Raw genomic sequence first — 13,542 nt, 5'->3', positions numbered from 1 at the left:
TACATGATCGCTGTTTAGAATTCAGCTGGCTTCATGGAAGTCCTCTGACAAGCATGTCTTCTATCTACCAATACAGAAGTAGAGCTTTGGGGTTAAATTCTGAACTTTTGCATTTATTGACCTGCTTAGACAGTCAGACCAACAAAAGCAACTCTCAAAGAATTTAAGCCTTGGCTTACAAACAACAATTTCCAATCATCGTAAGTACACAGCAAGAAACATGCACACAACGGTAGAGTGAGAGGAGTATCCAACTCTGCCTGGGGATCAAGGAGGGCTTCATGGGAGAAGAGAGTCAAGGGTAAAATTCTCAGCTTCCAGGTTGGTGGATGGTGGTATCACCAACTGAGATAGAGAATCCAGGAAGCTAAGTTTGATGGTATTGGAGTTATTTCTTGTCAAACAAGGCAAGGCTATCTACAGACTCTGGAAAATGATGGCGAGAGCCTAACATAATGGATTAAAGAAATGAGAGTAGACCATATACCAGGAAAGAAACTGCTAGTCAAAGAGTGCAACTTTCCCAGATAGAGACCATTCTTTTTTCATAATTATAAAAACAGTTCTGTTCTCTTAAAATTTCTAAACCAACTCTTGCTCCTTCTCCCTGTATTTTTCTCTATTTATGGTTGATAATTTGTGGTTTTCACAGTAAGAGCATTTCATGTGTATACAGGTTCGTGACAGTTCAAAGAAAAGGGAACAAAACATAAGACTCAAATTCTGACAATTCATGTCAATTTGAGTAATCAAGCCACAGGGCAGACACATTTTAGGAAGAGCAAGATGAGAAGCTTCCTGTATTTCACTCTGTACCTTTCTCAAATCTTTCCTATCAGTCTTCCCTCTTTTGGGCAGAGAAATCTAATTGTTCAAATGTTCCCCAGAGGAGTAGGGGCAAAGACAAAATTTAAAAAGCTTCAGGGGGGTGGGGGGTGGTTCTTTGGGACAAAGCACAAGTAAGGAAATGCCTTAATAATAAGAACTCTACAATCAACTAAGCACTTCATTAAGTAGTGCTGTCAATGCAGGCCCAAGACCAAACACTGCAGTCAAACAGAAATGTAGGAATAACAGATAAGCTATATTATATTCCCCTGCATTCTTTTCCTGGTCCCAATTCAAAATTCATTTTGTGTTATTTTTACTTTTCTCATCAGTGGGCTCCAGAAGAAGGGAACCAGAGGTTCTGAACAAAGGCAAAAGAATCCAAAGTACATGATCCAACTACCATATGCACACTCAGAGGCATCGTCAGCAATATGTCACCCAGAACCTTTCTCAATGTGGCTTTTACCCTATGACTCAAAACATATAATCCTAAGAATATGTTCTGAGGAACCACAGCAAATATGTCAAAGTAACATTCCCATTGTTCTGCCCCTGCCCTCCCTCCACCATGACATCTGTTTGAACGTTCACGTTCAAACATTCATGTGCCAGGCACTTTACATGCATTATCTCTTTTAATGCTGTGGAGGTATTATCATTATTTTACAGATGAGAAAACTGAAGCTTAGAAATGTTGAGGAACTTGCCCAAGGTCACATTATATTAAATGGCAGAAAAGGGAACGGAGCCCAACCATCTAACCACTAGTCCAGGCTCTTGCCAAGGCCCAACAGACACAAAGGGCACATTCACAAAAATGTTCACAGCAGTATAACCAGTTCACAAGAACTGTCACACATGTAAGTACTCACCTAAACGCCCATCAGGAAAAGTCTGAGCAAATTATGGCTCAATATGATGGTGTGATATTCAGCCATTGAAAGTAATTTATGAGAATGAAGTAAAAACAAGGTGAAATACTTAAAATACCCACATACCTCGTTTTATTGTCCTTCACAGATATTTTTTTTTTTTTTTTTTAACAAATTGAAGGTTTGTGGCAACCATGTGTCAGGCAAGTCTATCGGCATCATTTTTTCCAATAGTATTTGCTTACTTCATGTCTTTGTGTCACTTTTTGGGAACTCTCACAGTATTTTTAACTTTTTCATTATTATATTTGTTATGGTGGTCTGTGATCACAACTTGCTGAAAGCTCAGGTAATGGTCAGCATTTTTTAGCAATAAAATATTCAAGTAAGGTTTTTATACTGTTTTACAAAAATAATGATATTGCACACTTCATAAACTACAGTACAGTGTATATGTAGGTGGTTTTTTGTTGTTTGTTTGTTTACACATGGCTTTTATATAAGCTGGGAAACCATCAAATTCATTTAACTCGCTTTGCTGTGATGTTTGCTTTACTGTAGCAGTCTGGAACCAAACCTGCAATATCTGAGGCATGCCTGTATACAGGAAAAGAGCAGAATACCATTCCAGTGCTTGGCAGAAAGTAAGTGCTCAATAAATATTGCTTGAATGAATGAACTGAAAGCACAGTAATATCACACATGAATACGGACAAGGTCTGAAGGATACTAAGCAAGGAAAAAAACTTTTATTATAGGTTAATGGAATTATGAAGGATATTTTTTCTTAAATATTGTAGAAACACCTGAATAATAAAAGGTTAAACAAATAAATAAATAGTTCAAGGTTAGATCAGAAATGTAGGATTAAAATCACCCTTTGATTCCACATGGTTCCTAAGACAGTGTTAAAGCATAGGAAAAAGACTAGAATGAAAGGTGGCCTTGAATGTGATTAAGAGCTTCTCTTCTGGAAGGCAGTGAACCTGTTGTGTGTGGTGCCAGGTGCACAGTGAGCACACAAGGTCAATGATGACAATAACCTTTCTAAACTGGCAAGACAGGGACAATTGTAGCACTAGTTGTACTTAGGCAATTCTCAATGTCACTCTGGACATTTCTCTTTGTCCTTTTAAAATAAATTTATACATCAGTAAAACGCACATCAGACTTTCAGACTTAAAGCATCAACTATGTCAACATGCCCACTAACAACCAACTATTTGAAACACAGGAATTGAATCTAGATTCTACTGATATGCAGGCATGCAAAGAAACCTGACATCAGGTCATAAAAATAGAAATCAGATGGCTGCTCAGCACACAAACACTCAGTGTTAACAGGCCAAGCTTGAGGCTACTTTCCTATGATCAGTAATACAAAATCAATTACTATTAATGAATACATAAATAAAAATAAAATGATCCCAAGTCCAGCTATATCAGGATATAAAAAGTTTGATTAAATACGTAAAAGGAAAGTTTTTTTTAAGATATACAAAAACTTGGTGCCACTTAAGAGAAAGGCTAAATACAAGGTATTTTATGTTAAGAATATCAATTGCTCATGTTACAAGTGACAAAGACGTAGAAACTAAGCTGTTTTGAACACAAGACTGTAACGACTTCCGTACTTGGGGGTCAGAAGCCCTGAAAACCAATTATGACTCATCCACAAAAGGGAAAAAAATGATCCAGAAGAAAAATCATAAGAGATTTTCTAGTCACATTTTACTGAATATCAAACACTAGATTTTAAAACAAATTCATGAGGGTGGCAGAAAAAAGATTTCTACATAACATTTTTCCAGCTCTCCTGAAATTAATACAGCAATTCATAAGGCAAGAACCGTAGTAAAAACACTTATAACCAGCCTATTTCTCCAATACTATCTGGGGAGAAAACACCAGGCTTAAGAAGTGAATAGCACAGTTCAGCAATGAAGAAGTTTAAAAAATCTGTTCCTTTCCTCCAATAGTAAAGACACCTCAGGCTGCATTTATGATCCTCCACATGTTTTCTTTTACCTATAGTTCTTAGTCTCCCACTCTAGCATAGAAGGTAACTTTTCCACCCATTTCATTGACCCACGGGGCTTGGACTTGTGTTACCTGAACCGCCCTTCTACTCCACTTTCAAGGTTCTCCAGTCAACACAAAGCTCAGACAGCTCACTGTTGCTCCATAGACTAGCTTAGGCCCAAAGTGACTATTTTTTCTTCCTCTTGTGCAATTGGGTGGGGCCTTGAACAATGTAACAACACTCCTCTCCTGCCCACACCTCTAACGTGCTACTGAGAGAAGGAGTGCACCATGCAGGAGAATACCCTGGCCCATCGTCAATGAAAGCCAGCCTGGGCTGTCTGGGGCTCTCCCATAGCGGAGCCCTTTCCTGAGTAGCCTGACAGCAAATGTCTCAGGATTTTCACAGAACAGTACTAACAGGATTCACTGAATGACAAAATTCCTCTTGGCTAACTAGTGCACATTTTAAAATAAAAATGTCTGTTACTACTAGAAAAGGCCCCTCTCATCTATAACAACAAGAATCAAATAATCTTTGTGTGAACTTCAATAAAAATAAACACAGTGTTTTAAAAAGTTAACTTTGGGGGTGTCTTGGTGGCTCAGTCGGTTAAGCATCCGACTTCAGCTCAGGTCATGATCTCACAGTTTCTGAGTTCGAACCCCGCGTCGGGCTCTGTGCTGACAGCTCAGAGCCTGGAGCCTACTTCAGATTCTGTGTCTCCCTCTCTCTCTGCCCTACCTTCGCTCACACTTTGCCTCTCCCTCTCTCTCTCAAAAATAAATAAACGTTAAAAAGTTAACTTTGTTTTCCTTAAAGACTCATACCTACATAATCAACTACAAATATCTGTCAGAGATTTTTCCTCCCCTACAACATAAAACCTTATCTGGCAATCATCTAATCTGTAATGACCACAGTTGACATTGAACGTGGGCTTGAACTGGGCAAAGCCACTTATATGCAAGTTTTTACAGTACAGTACTATAAATGTCTTTTCTCTTCTCTGATTTTCTTGGTAACATTTTCTCTAGCTTGCTTTATTGTAAGAATACAGTACATAATACATATAATCTACAAAACATGTGTTAATTGACTGTGTCATTGGTAAGGCTTCCAGTCAACAGTAAACTCTAAGTATTAAGATTGGGGGGAGACAAAAGATACATGGATTTTTGGTGGTGTGGGGGTTGGCATCCCTAATCCCTACATTGTTCAAGGTCAACTGTATTTTATCTGTAAGGTAACAATTCATTCTCGAAACACTGCTTCTGTTTTGCTATTATTTGAACACCAGTAGTTGTCCCCCAGTGACAGATCAGCGTTTTCTCTGTTGTCTATCCTTAGCCCTTAATCTGATTTCCTGGGCACTTTCCTTTCTCAATTAATGATCTTACTCATGGATTTTTCCCACAACACATATAGGAAGTTACCCTGACACCAGGGGCCCTCATGACACCAAAGGCCCAGTCAGTGTCTCAGACAAGTTGAATTTTAATATTTAAGAGATGTCAAATCTCAAAAGGCCATAAGAGGCTTACTTCTTTGCTGAACAATGGCCTATTCACTGGCAACTGCCAACACACAACAAAACAGGTAAAATAAACATAAATATCAGTGAAAAAGTCAAGCCAATCCTCAAACTTAGCTTTCATTCATAGACAACTGTTCATATGGCTAGAATTTTAAACCACACACGTCACATTTTCTACTTGTCAAATAGCACCTAAATCAGATAAAAGAATTAAGTATCTCAGTATGTCACGGAGTTGTGCAGACACCATGATCAATAGAGAACACCAGTAGTGATTTGGATGATCACTACTGATCTTCACTCGGATACACATGCAACAGGGGAGCTATAACAGCCAAAGCAGCAATAAACACCATTCTGTAAATGCAGCCCTTAAATTATTCCCTCCTGTCTTATATTATATAGAAAAATAAAATATTAATTACAAAAATAAAAATGTTAGTTTTTAGCCAGTCTGAAAAGGGTAGATTATGTGTGATTCCCTCTCCTTTACTCTTAACCAAGCTGTTTTTGTCTAGCCTCTTTGGTTAAATTCCCAAACTACTTAAAACACCAGAGCCCTTTATATGTAGCCAAGCCACCAAAAGAACCCAGACCTTTGCTACCCAGCCCCAGAAAGAAAATGGGTTATTAACTTGCTCCTCAGTGAGGTCTAGGGAGGGGGAAACATCTATCTTCTGCCGAGATATAAATTTTCATGGAGTATTTTCTTCTTTGCCCCATTTTCTCTTTAACCTTTTCCTTGTGTTTTAACTTTTTTCCATCTTTTTTTACTCCTTCATCTCTATACCAAGTTCTTTTTGCTTCTTCTTTTCATGATCTTTAGGGCCAGAATAATGCCTTTATATGACAGTTAAGAAAGATATACAGTAGGGGGACTAGGGAATCTAGCTCACATCAACAGGATCAGCTATTGTCATCAACTGTTGACAAAATCCACAGTAGCCAAGAAATTATTTAACATCTACTATGGATGAAACACTGTGACAGGAATGATGAGGGAGAAAAGGAATAAAACAGTTTCTGCCCCCTAAGAAGTGACAACCTAGTTGGAGAGATCATGCAAAATTGTGCAAAAAGGTTAAACAACATAAAGCAGTCAGAAGACTGCAGTATGTGCTCTAATATACACGGGTTGTGATGTTTGGGCCCTGAGACCAAAGGAGAGTACAACCACTGTGTTGTATGGAGTCTCAAGAAGGCTTGCTCAGGAAAGTACAAGTTAGACAAGGAGCCCTGAGGGTATAAAAAGTGAAGAAGGAAAGGGAGGGTTTTCTATGGAGGGAAGACTTTCCAGGGGGCTGACCCCATATCAGTTTAATAACAAGCAAGAATGTAAAATGGTAAATGTTATATGTATTTTACCACAATTTTTCAAAAAGGAGGACAGGTGCCTGGGCCCCTCGCCAGTCAGCAATAGAGTAGGAAAGTTAGCACAGGTGGCTTGAAAAACAGAGTTCTTATGCATAGATGAGAACCATCCTGATGAACTTAGTCAACTGGTACTGTCCAGCACACAGCCACACATCCGATGATACCTTTTCTATTTAAATGCCAACACTGTGTATAATCTAACAATATGGTTAAAGCAAAAGAAACGAGTTGATCAGATAGAGAGAGGTGTGCATTATGAGGAAGACACCTGATGCTTCTTTTCTACCAGGGAAATGTCCTCTGGAAACAGAGGTCCCAGCAGCTTTGCTAAAGCTATGGTGTAGAAATCCCAAAGCCAGATGTTCCAATGGGTCTCCATTCTTCCGAGTTTTCTGCTGAGCACAAGAGAAGTCTCCAATCCTTTCAGAAGTGAATCACAAACAAAGCTTTAGATTCGGCTTCCATTAGCGGGTAATAAAGCCCTGAATATCTAAATCCAAGATATTAGTTAGCCTTTGCTGACTATCTGGGGAAAAAAAAACCCTAAACTAGTAGATAAAGCAGCTTTTATAAAAACAACACACCACACATCTTAGTTACTTCCATTTAAATACCAACAAGAAAATTATTTGGTTGAAATCATGCCAATGTGCCCCTGACCTTCAATTTGAGCAGATAACAAGATCCATATAACAGTTCCTAAAGGAAGGTCAGTGAAAACAATGAAATAAGAGAAATGTCCCCACTTTCACATAATGGCCAACATTAGAGGAGAAAGAAAACACGCTAGGAAATTGTCTAAATGACCATAAAGATTTTCATAGTACACAGTGTTCTATGTGAGCGTACTATGTACTAGTCTAATATTACATAGCACAAAATGTGCATGGTAAGGACAACAACTGGCCTGAGGTGCACGACTGAAAAGCATACTAGTTTAAGTGTTAAAAATAAGATTCTTGCTGGAATAACCAACTCTTTAAATTTTCCATATAAAACCCCTCAAAAATCAATGAAATACAAGCTAAAATTTCTTTCAACATTAAACATTAGTTTATGATACAATGGAGCTCAATTAGCGCAGAGGCAGTGATTATTCAGGGCATACCCTGGTTACCTCTCAAGACATCTGCCAGTCATTCACACATGGTCATGTAAAGGACGGTGATCCTCGGGCTAATCACATCTTACTTCATAAAGTTTCATAAAACTCACTTTCTGAAACCAGTGTTAATCCATGCAATTCCACTTCAATGTATTTCCAGTCTATCCCGAATCCACCCCTCTCTTCCTTTTTAATCCTTAGTAATTTGGGAATTTGAGGACCTTAGATACGCATATATGAGGAAACAAAATAAAGCATCAAATGAGTCAAAGTAATGCAGCATACACCTAAATTTGGTTTTTCTACAGGGCCATTCATTTGATCAATACAGAGGAGACACCAGTTAGCAACAGCTCATATTTAGATTTAATTGGGGGAGTTACTCCTGGAATTGACAATACTGCTCACCTTTAGGACAGAGGCTAAGCTGGTCATGTGCTCATTGAGGGCACCCTCGGACTCCTTGTAGGTCAAGCAGGTGAACTGGTACTCCTCAGGATCAAAGGCATCAGCCCCCTGCTGCTCCACATCGCTGGCTACTCCCACGTAATAGTCCTCTATGTCCCCAGGATCTTCATCCTCTTCTTCTTCCTCACAATTTGGGTCATAGTCCTCTTCATTGCTGTCAGACCCCTGGCTATTCATGTCCACAGACATCTTAGCATCCAGCCAAGTTGCAGATCAGGAAAGCAGTTTTTTTCCCCTCCCCCCAAACTTTACCACTTTCTCAAATGCATTAGTGTTTTTTGTCTTCTAAGGAAGGAAAAGAAAAAAATAAGCGTTACTTTCACTATGAGAAGTTATAACAGTAACCATTCAAAAATCAAAATGGCATAGGATGGCCCTACCCCCATTATGGCCTATTCCAACTCTAGCCTCATATAGGAAACTTCACCATCATCTCCCTGCCCATGCTTATTGAAGGGAAACTCTTTCCTTGAAGGGCAGAAGCAGCTAACGATGTAACTTCACAAGAAGGGCCTGGCATGAAAGAGTAAGGAAGGAAGGCTATCTGCTCCATGTCAAGGGGTCAAATTCCCATGGACTTATCCTTCTTGTGGGAATCCTTAAGAAAGAGGCACTAGGCACCTAGGTAGCTCAGTCGTTTGGGTGTCTGGCTCTTGATTTCAGCTCAGGTCATAATCTCATGGTTTGTGAAACTGAGCCCCACACTGAGCTCTGCGCTGACAGGAAGGGGCCTGTTTGGGAATCTCTCTCTCCCTCTCTTTCTGCCCTTCCTGTGCAAATGTTCTCTCTCTCTCTCTAAATAAACCAAAAAAAAAAAAAAAAAAAAAAAAATCACACCTCCACAGGTGAAGCAACCTAAAGGTTGAACTACCAAGTTTAAAATCTCTTTGCTAATTATGCCCCACTGAGTGGTGACACAGAAGAGTACACAAATGACGTAGTTCCTTTCCACTATAATGTCTAGGAAATTGTTCTCAGATATCTGGAAAACAGGTGCATAGTTAGTAAAGAAAAAAACAAAAGACACAAAGCTCTTCAACATTCTCCTCTAGTCTGCAAAGTTAACTGATTCTTCAGTTTTAAAGGATTCTACTGATCCTTTTTTTTCTTAGATTTTTTTATTTTTTTATTTTATTTTTTTTCTTAGATATTTTTAATTTTTAAGTAATCTCTACACTCAACATGGGGTGTGAACTTACAACCCCTAGATTAAGAGTCACATGCTCCACTGACTAAGCCAGCCAGGCACCCCGCTACTGATTCTTTAAAAGGGGTACTTTGAGGCAAAGAAATTGATCCAATAGTGAAGGAAAACTACGGATATTCTGCCATGGCAGAATGAAGGGTAGGAAAAACCAAAATCTATTTATTTAAGGTGAAGAAAAAGAGTTCAAATGGGACAAGTTAGGGGCGCCTGGGTGGCTCAGTTGGTTGAGCGTCTGACTTCGGCTCAGAGCATGATCTCGAGGTTTGTGGGTTAGAGCCCCACATAGGCCTCTGTGCTGACAGCTAGCTCAGAGCCTGGAGCCTGCTTCTGATTCTGTGTCTCCCTCTCTCTCTGACCCGCCCCTGCTCACGCTGTCTCTCTCTCTCTCCCTGAGAAATAAATAAAACATTTAAAACAACAACAACAAAACAAACAAATGGGACAAGTTACTTTAAAAATCCTCTTAGGTCAAAGTGTTACTCAATTACATACAAAGGAAAAGAGAACACTAGTTGAGAAAGCAAAACAATTCCAAGTCCTAATTTCACCTCAGAGAAGATTTTGGTAAAAACCCATTAACTTTTCTGCAGAAGTATGGTTTCAAGTGATCATGTGCAAGAAACAGTATTAAACAGTGATTTAAATCTAAAAACTAATAGGCCTTTAAAATACAAGAACATTTAATCTGGATTAAATGCAAAAGTAAATCTATCTGACCAAAAATAAGACAAAAAATAAAAACTAAAACACATTAAAATGAACATATACTGAATCTGTAACCAGTCTAAAGGACTACAGAGCCACCTTTTAATATTATCCAAATATCAGTGAATCGAAGTTTGACATGCTAACCATAAATGCCCAATTTTTTTAAAAGTCACATTAATAAGAGAGCAGTAATATTTGCAGTTTGACTTCTAACAAATTGTTTGGTATGGAAGAATGACCTAATTACAAATAAACTATGGTATTTTTCCTTTAGGAAAATAAAAGTTAATCTTTAAGTTAAAAATACCTGTAATTCTTGAAGATCTTTCAAGATGTCACCCCAAATATTCTATGTCATATAACTTCCATCTAAAATGAAAAGACAAAACTCTATTTATATTTTTGAAGTTGGCACCCTTGTTTTGCAAACTTAGTTTTTCAAAAGCAAGGACATTTAAAAGGGTACGCAGCAAGAGACCAGAGTAACTATGAAATTATTTTCTTGTAAGTTCCACGGAAACCTGTATGTCATTATACTGAAAAGACTTACACGGCCCTCAAAAAGAAAGTATTCAAAGTTGACAGCTGATAATAACTTATCCTGTAGTACTGGTGATGTAAATACATACCCAATTCTCCTCCTCAGTTTGAAAACCTACCACCTTACTCCTATGGCTCAGATTTCCTAAATTACTAGCACAATTTCAATGCTAAATGTTACACAGAAGTTGGCAAAGTAAATTGCAACTGACTTAAAATGAGACTTTTAGTATAAAGTCACTTCCATGGTGGTAATCTAATACAGAATATCGCCAATATTTGAGAATCTCACTCATGAAAAATTTACTCATGAAAAAAATATTTTGAAATAAAAAAGTCCCCAATAAGATGTCAAGTAGCCTATATTAACACCCATCTGCTGCCTCTCCTCTGACATGCTCAAGGGTCATCTGACCCTCTCAGAAATACAGATCTTACTATCCAAGACTACATAAGTACTACTACATGCTTACTCAATAAGAAATCTTAGGTCAATTTCTTTATCCTTTAGGATTTCCTAGAAAAGCAGAATTTATAGCTTCAAAAAAATAGTTCAAAGGTAAATATAAATTAAATAAAAATTAAAGTCCAAATAATGTTTATGAAAGATTATTTTTTTTTAAATTTTAATGTTTTAGGGGCACCTGGGTGGCTTAGTCGGTTAAGCGTCCGACTTTAGCCCAGGTCATGATCTCGCGGTTTGTGGGTTCGAGCCCCGTGTCGGGCTCTGTGCTGACTGCCAGCTCAGAGCCTGGAGCCTATTTCAGAGTCTGTCTCCCTCTCTCTCTGACCCTCCCCTGCTCACACTGTCTCTCTCTCTCTCCTAGAAATAAATAAAAATATTTTAAAAAATAAAAGTAAATAAATTTTAATTTAAAAAAAATTTTTTTTTAAATTTTTTGAGAGAGAGACAGAGACAACGTGAGCAGTGGAGGGTCAGAGAGAGGGGGAGTTACAGAATCCGAAAGAGGCTCCAGGCTCTGAGCTAGCTGTCAGCACACAGCCCAACACCGGGCTCGAACCCACAAACTGTGAGATCATGACCTGAGCCGAAGCTGGATGCTTAACCGACTGAGCCACCCAGGCGCCCCTGGAAGATTATTTCTAAAACAGAAAACAATTGGGGCGCCTGGGTGGCTCAGTCGGTTAAGTGTCTGACTTCAGCTCAGGTCATGGTCTCATGGTTTGTAAGTTTGAGCCCTGCTTAAGGCTTTGTGCTGACAGCTCAAAGCCTGGAGCCTGCTTCAGGTTCTGTCTCCCTTTTTCTCTGTCCCCGCCCCCCACCTGTGCTCTGTCTCTCAAAAATAAACATTTAAAAAGTTGTTTTTAATAGAGAACAAATGACTTTTTTTAAAAAGCTTTTTTGTTTTACCTTTATTTTTATGTAAGATACTACTTCTTGGGTGAAAAAAACTATACACATCTACAAAATTTCACTACCATTATTAGCTCTCATTTAATGAGAGCCAATTTCAGATTTGACTCCTTCTCATAAAATCTTCATAACCCTACAAAGTGACTATCATCCACTTCTTACAAATGAGGAAGCTACTGTTCAAAAAAAATTAAGTAACTTGTGCAGGATCACAATGCTGGCAACCGTATTACCCAAAGACAATATTCCCCCCAGATTCATGACCTGTGGGGATTCATAAATCCCCATCACCCTCCTGGAGAACCTAATACTATCTACCTCCAGAATCACAATGAAGGCCATGCTTTCCCACTTTCTCTGGATTTCTCCCCAGGATTGGAGCTCAGATGTTTGTCCATAGGCTTCTCACCAACTAAATATTCAAGAAGGAGGGTAAAATTTCAGACTCAGCTCCAAAAAAGAGAAAGCCATTTCACACTTACTGGGTGTTCTAGGTCTAGATTTAAATATTTAATTTTTAATCTTTTCAAAGCTAAATATCCCTAGTTCTACTTAAAAGAGTACTGACATTGCTCAAAAGGGGTCAGAATGTTGTCTTATTAACAGAACTGACGACAACGCTTTAACTTCCTTTAGATGTTAACTATTATCCCTACACCCTAAACAGAGAAGGAGTAACAGAAATTACTTCTCCTCCAGAGCCGAAGTCACATGTTCAAAAGACGTGACACTCTCCCTGGGCTAAAGAATCCAAACTGAAGACCTCTCTCAGTTTAAAGTTGACAAGAACAAAACACCTTTTGGCGAGTCTGACGATGTTTACTCCAGACATTATATTTGGCTCTGGTCATTTACTAAGGTTACATCTCCAAAGAAAACTACTTAGCACTTTTAAAATATGAACCAGCAACTTAGTTTCAAAACCCTACATTATACCATTCTAAGATGGTTGGCACTAGCCCTATGTGATTATTAAATTTAACTTAAAAATTAAATAAAACCTAAACGTTGGGTTTTCAGTCGCACTAGCCACAAGTGAAATGCTAGCCACATGTGGCTAGGGACTACCCTACTTAGCAGCAAAAGTATAGAATATGTCCATTGTGGCAGAAAAGTTCTATGGGACAGAGCAACAATCAGTACAGAGGTCAAGTCATTCGAAAACACGCTGCCTCTCCCGCAGCTAGCACAGCAGAGTCCGGCGAGACGGCAGCGCAGCTCTCGGGCCGAATGTCGGTACTGAGGCGCCGGGACACCCTCGAGGACACGGAGCCACGCGCAGGGGACCCTTCGCGGGCGGGCGTTAACTAACCGTGCGAGTGGCTCTGCGAAGGCTCCGAATTTTGACTGGAGTTGGAAGCCCCAGGGGCGGCGCGTTTTCCCGGCGCGCCCGGTAGGGAGAGCCCAGATGCACCGGCGCCAGTCGGTCAGAGGCGCTGGCCTCCGACCTCTCCTCCAGCTGGGAAGACCGCGGGAGGAGGAAAACCTGAGAGACGCCAGGC

General features: G+C 39.3%; 1 protein-coding gene across 3 annotated transcripts in view; it reads right to left on the bottom strand.

Annotated features, from left to right (window-relative positions):
- The window catches only part of ARIH2 (ariadne RBR E3 ubiquitin protein ligase 2), a 50,116-nt gene extending 36,683 nt beyond the window's left edge, over nt 1–13,433 (bottom strand). Inside the window, exons 1-3 of one of the 3 annotated variants that reach the window (XM_077777264.1) lie at nt 13,353–13,433; nt 10,433–10,494; nt 8,151–8,495 (exon numbers count right to left, since the gene is read on the bottom strand). In XM_077777264.1, coding sequence (XP_077633390.1) covers nt 8,151–8,399 — 249 coding nt within the window. In that variant the 5' untranslated portion in view covers nt 8,400–8,495; nt 10,433–10,494; nt 13,353–13,433. Of the gene's footprint in view, nt 1–3,815; nt 4,081–8,150; nt 8,496–10,432; nt 10,495–13,352 lie in introns of those variants that run through there. The other 2 variants (XM_077777265.1, XM_077777266.1) reach the window with 2 other exon arrangements.
- Nucleotides 13,434–13,542: the final 109 nt, after the last annotated feature.

Source organism: Crocuta crocuta, unplaced genomic scaffold, assembly GCF_008692635.1.
Source record: "Crocuta crocuta isolate KB4526 unplaced genomic scaffold, BGI_CrCroc_1.0 scaffold77, whole genome shotgun sequence".
Classification (NCBI taxonomy): domain Eukaryota; kingdom Metazoa; phylum Chordata; class Mammalia; order Carnivora; family Hyaenidae; genus Crocuta; species Crocuta crocuta.
Note: the sequence above shows the minus strand (reverse complement) of the source record. Positions and strands in the feature narration are given on the sequence as shown.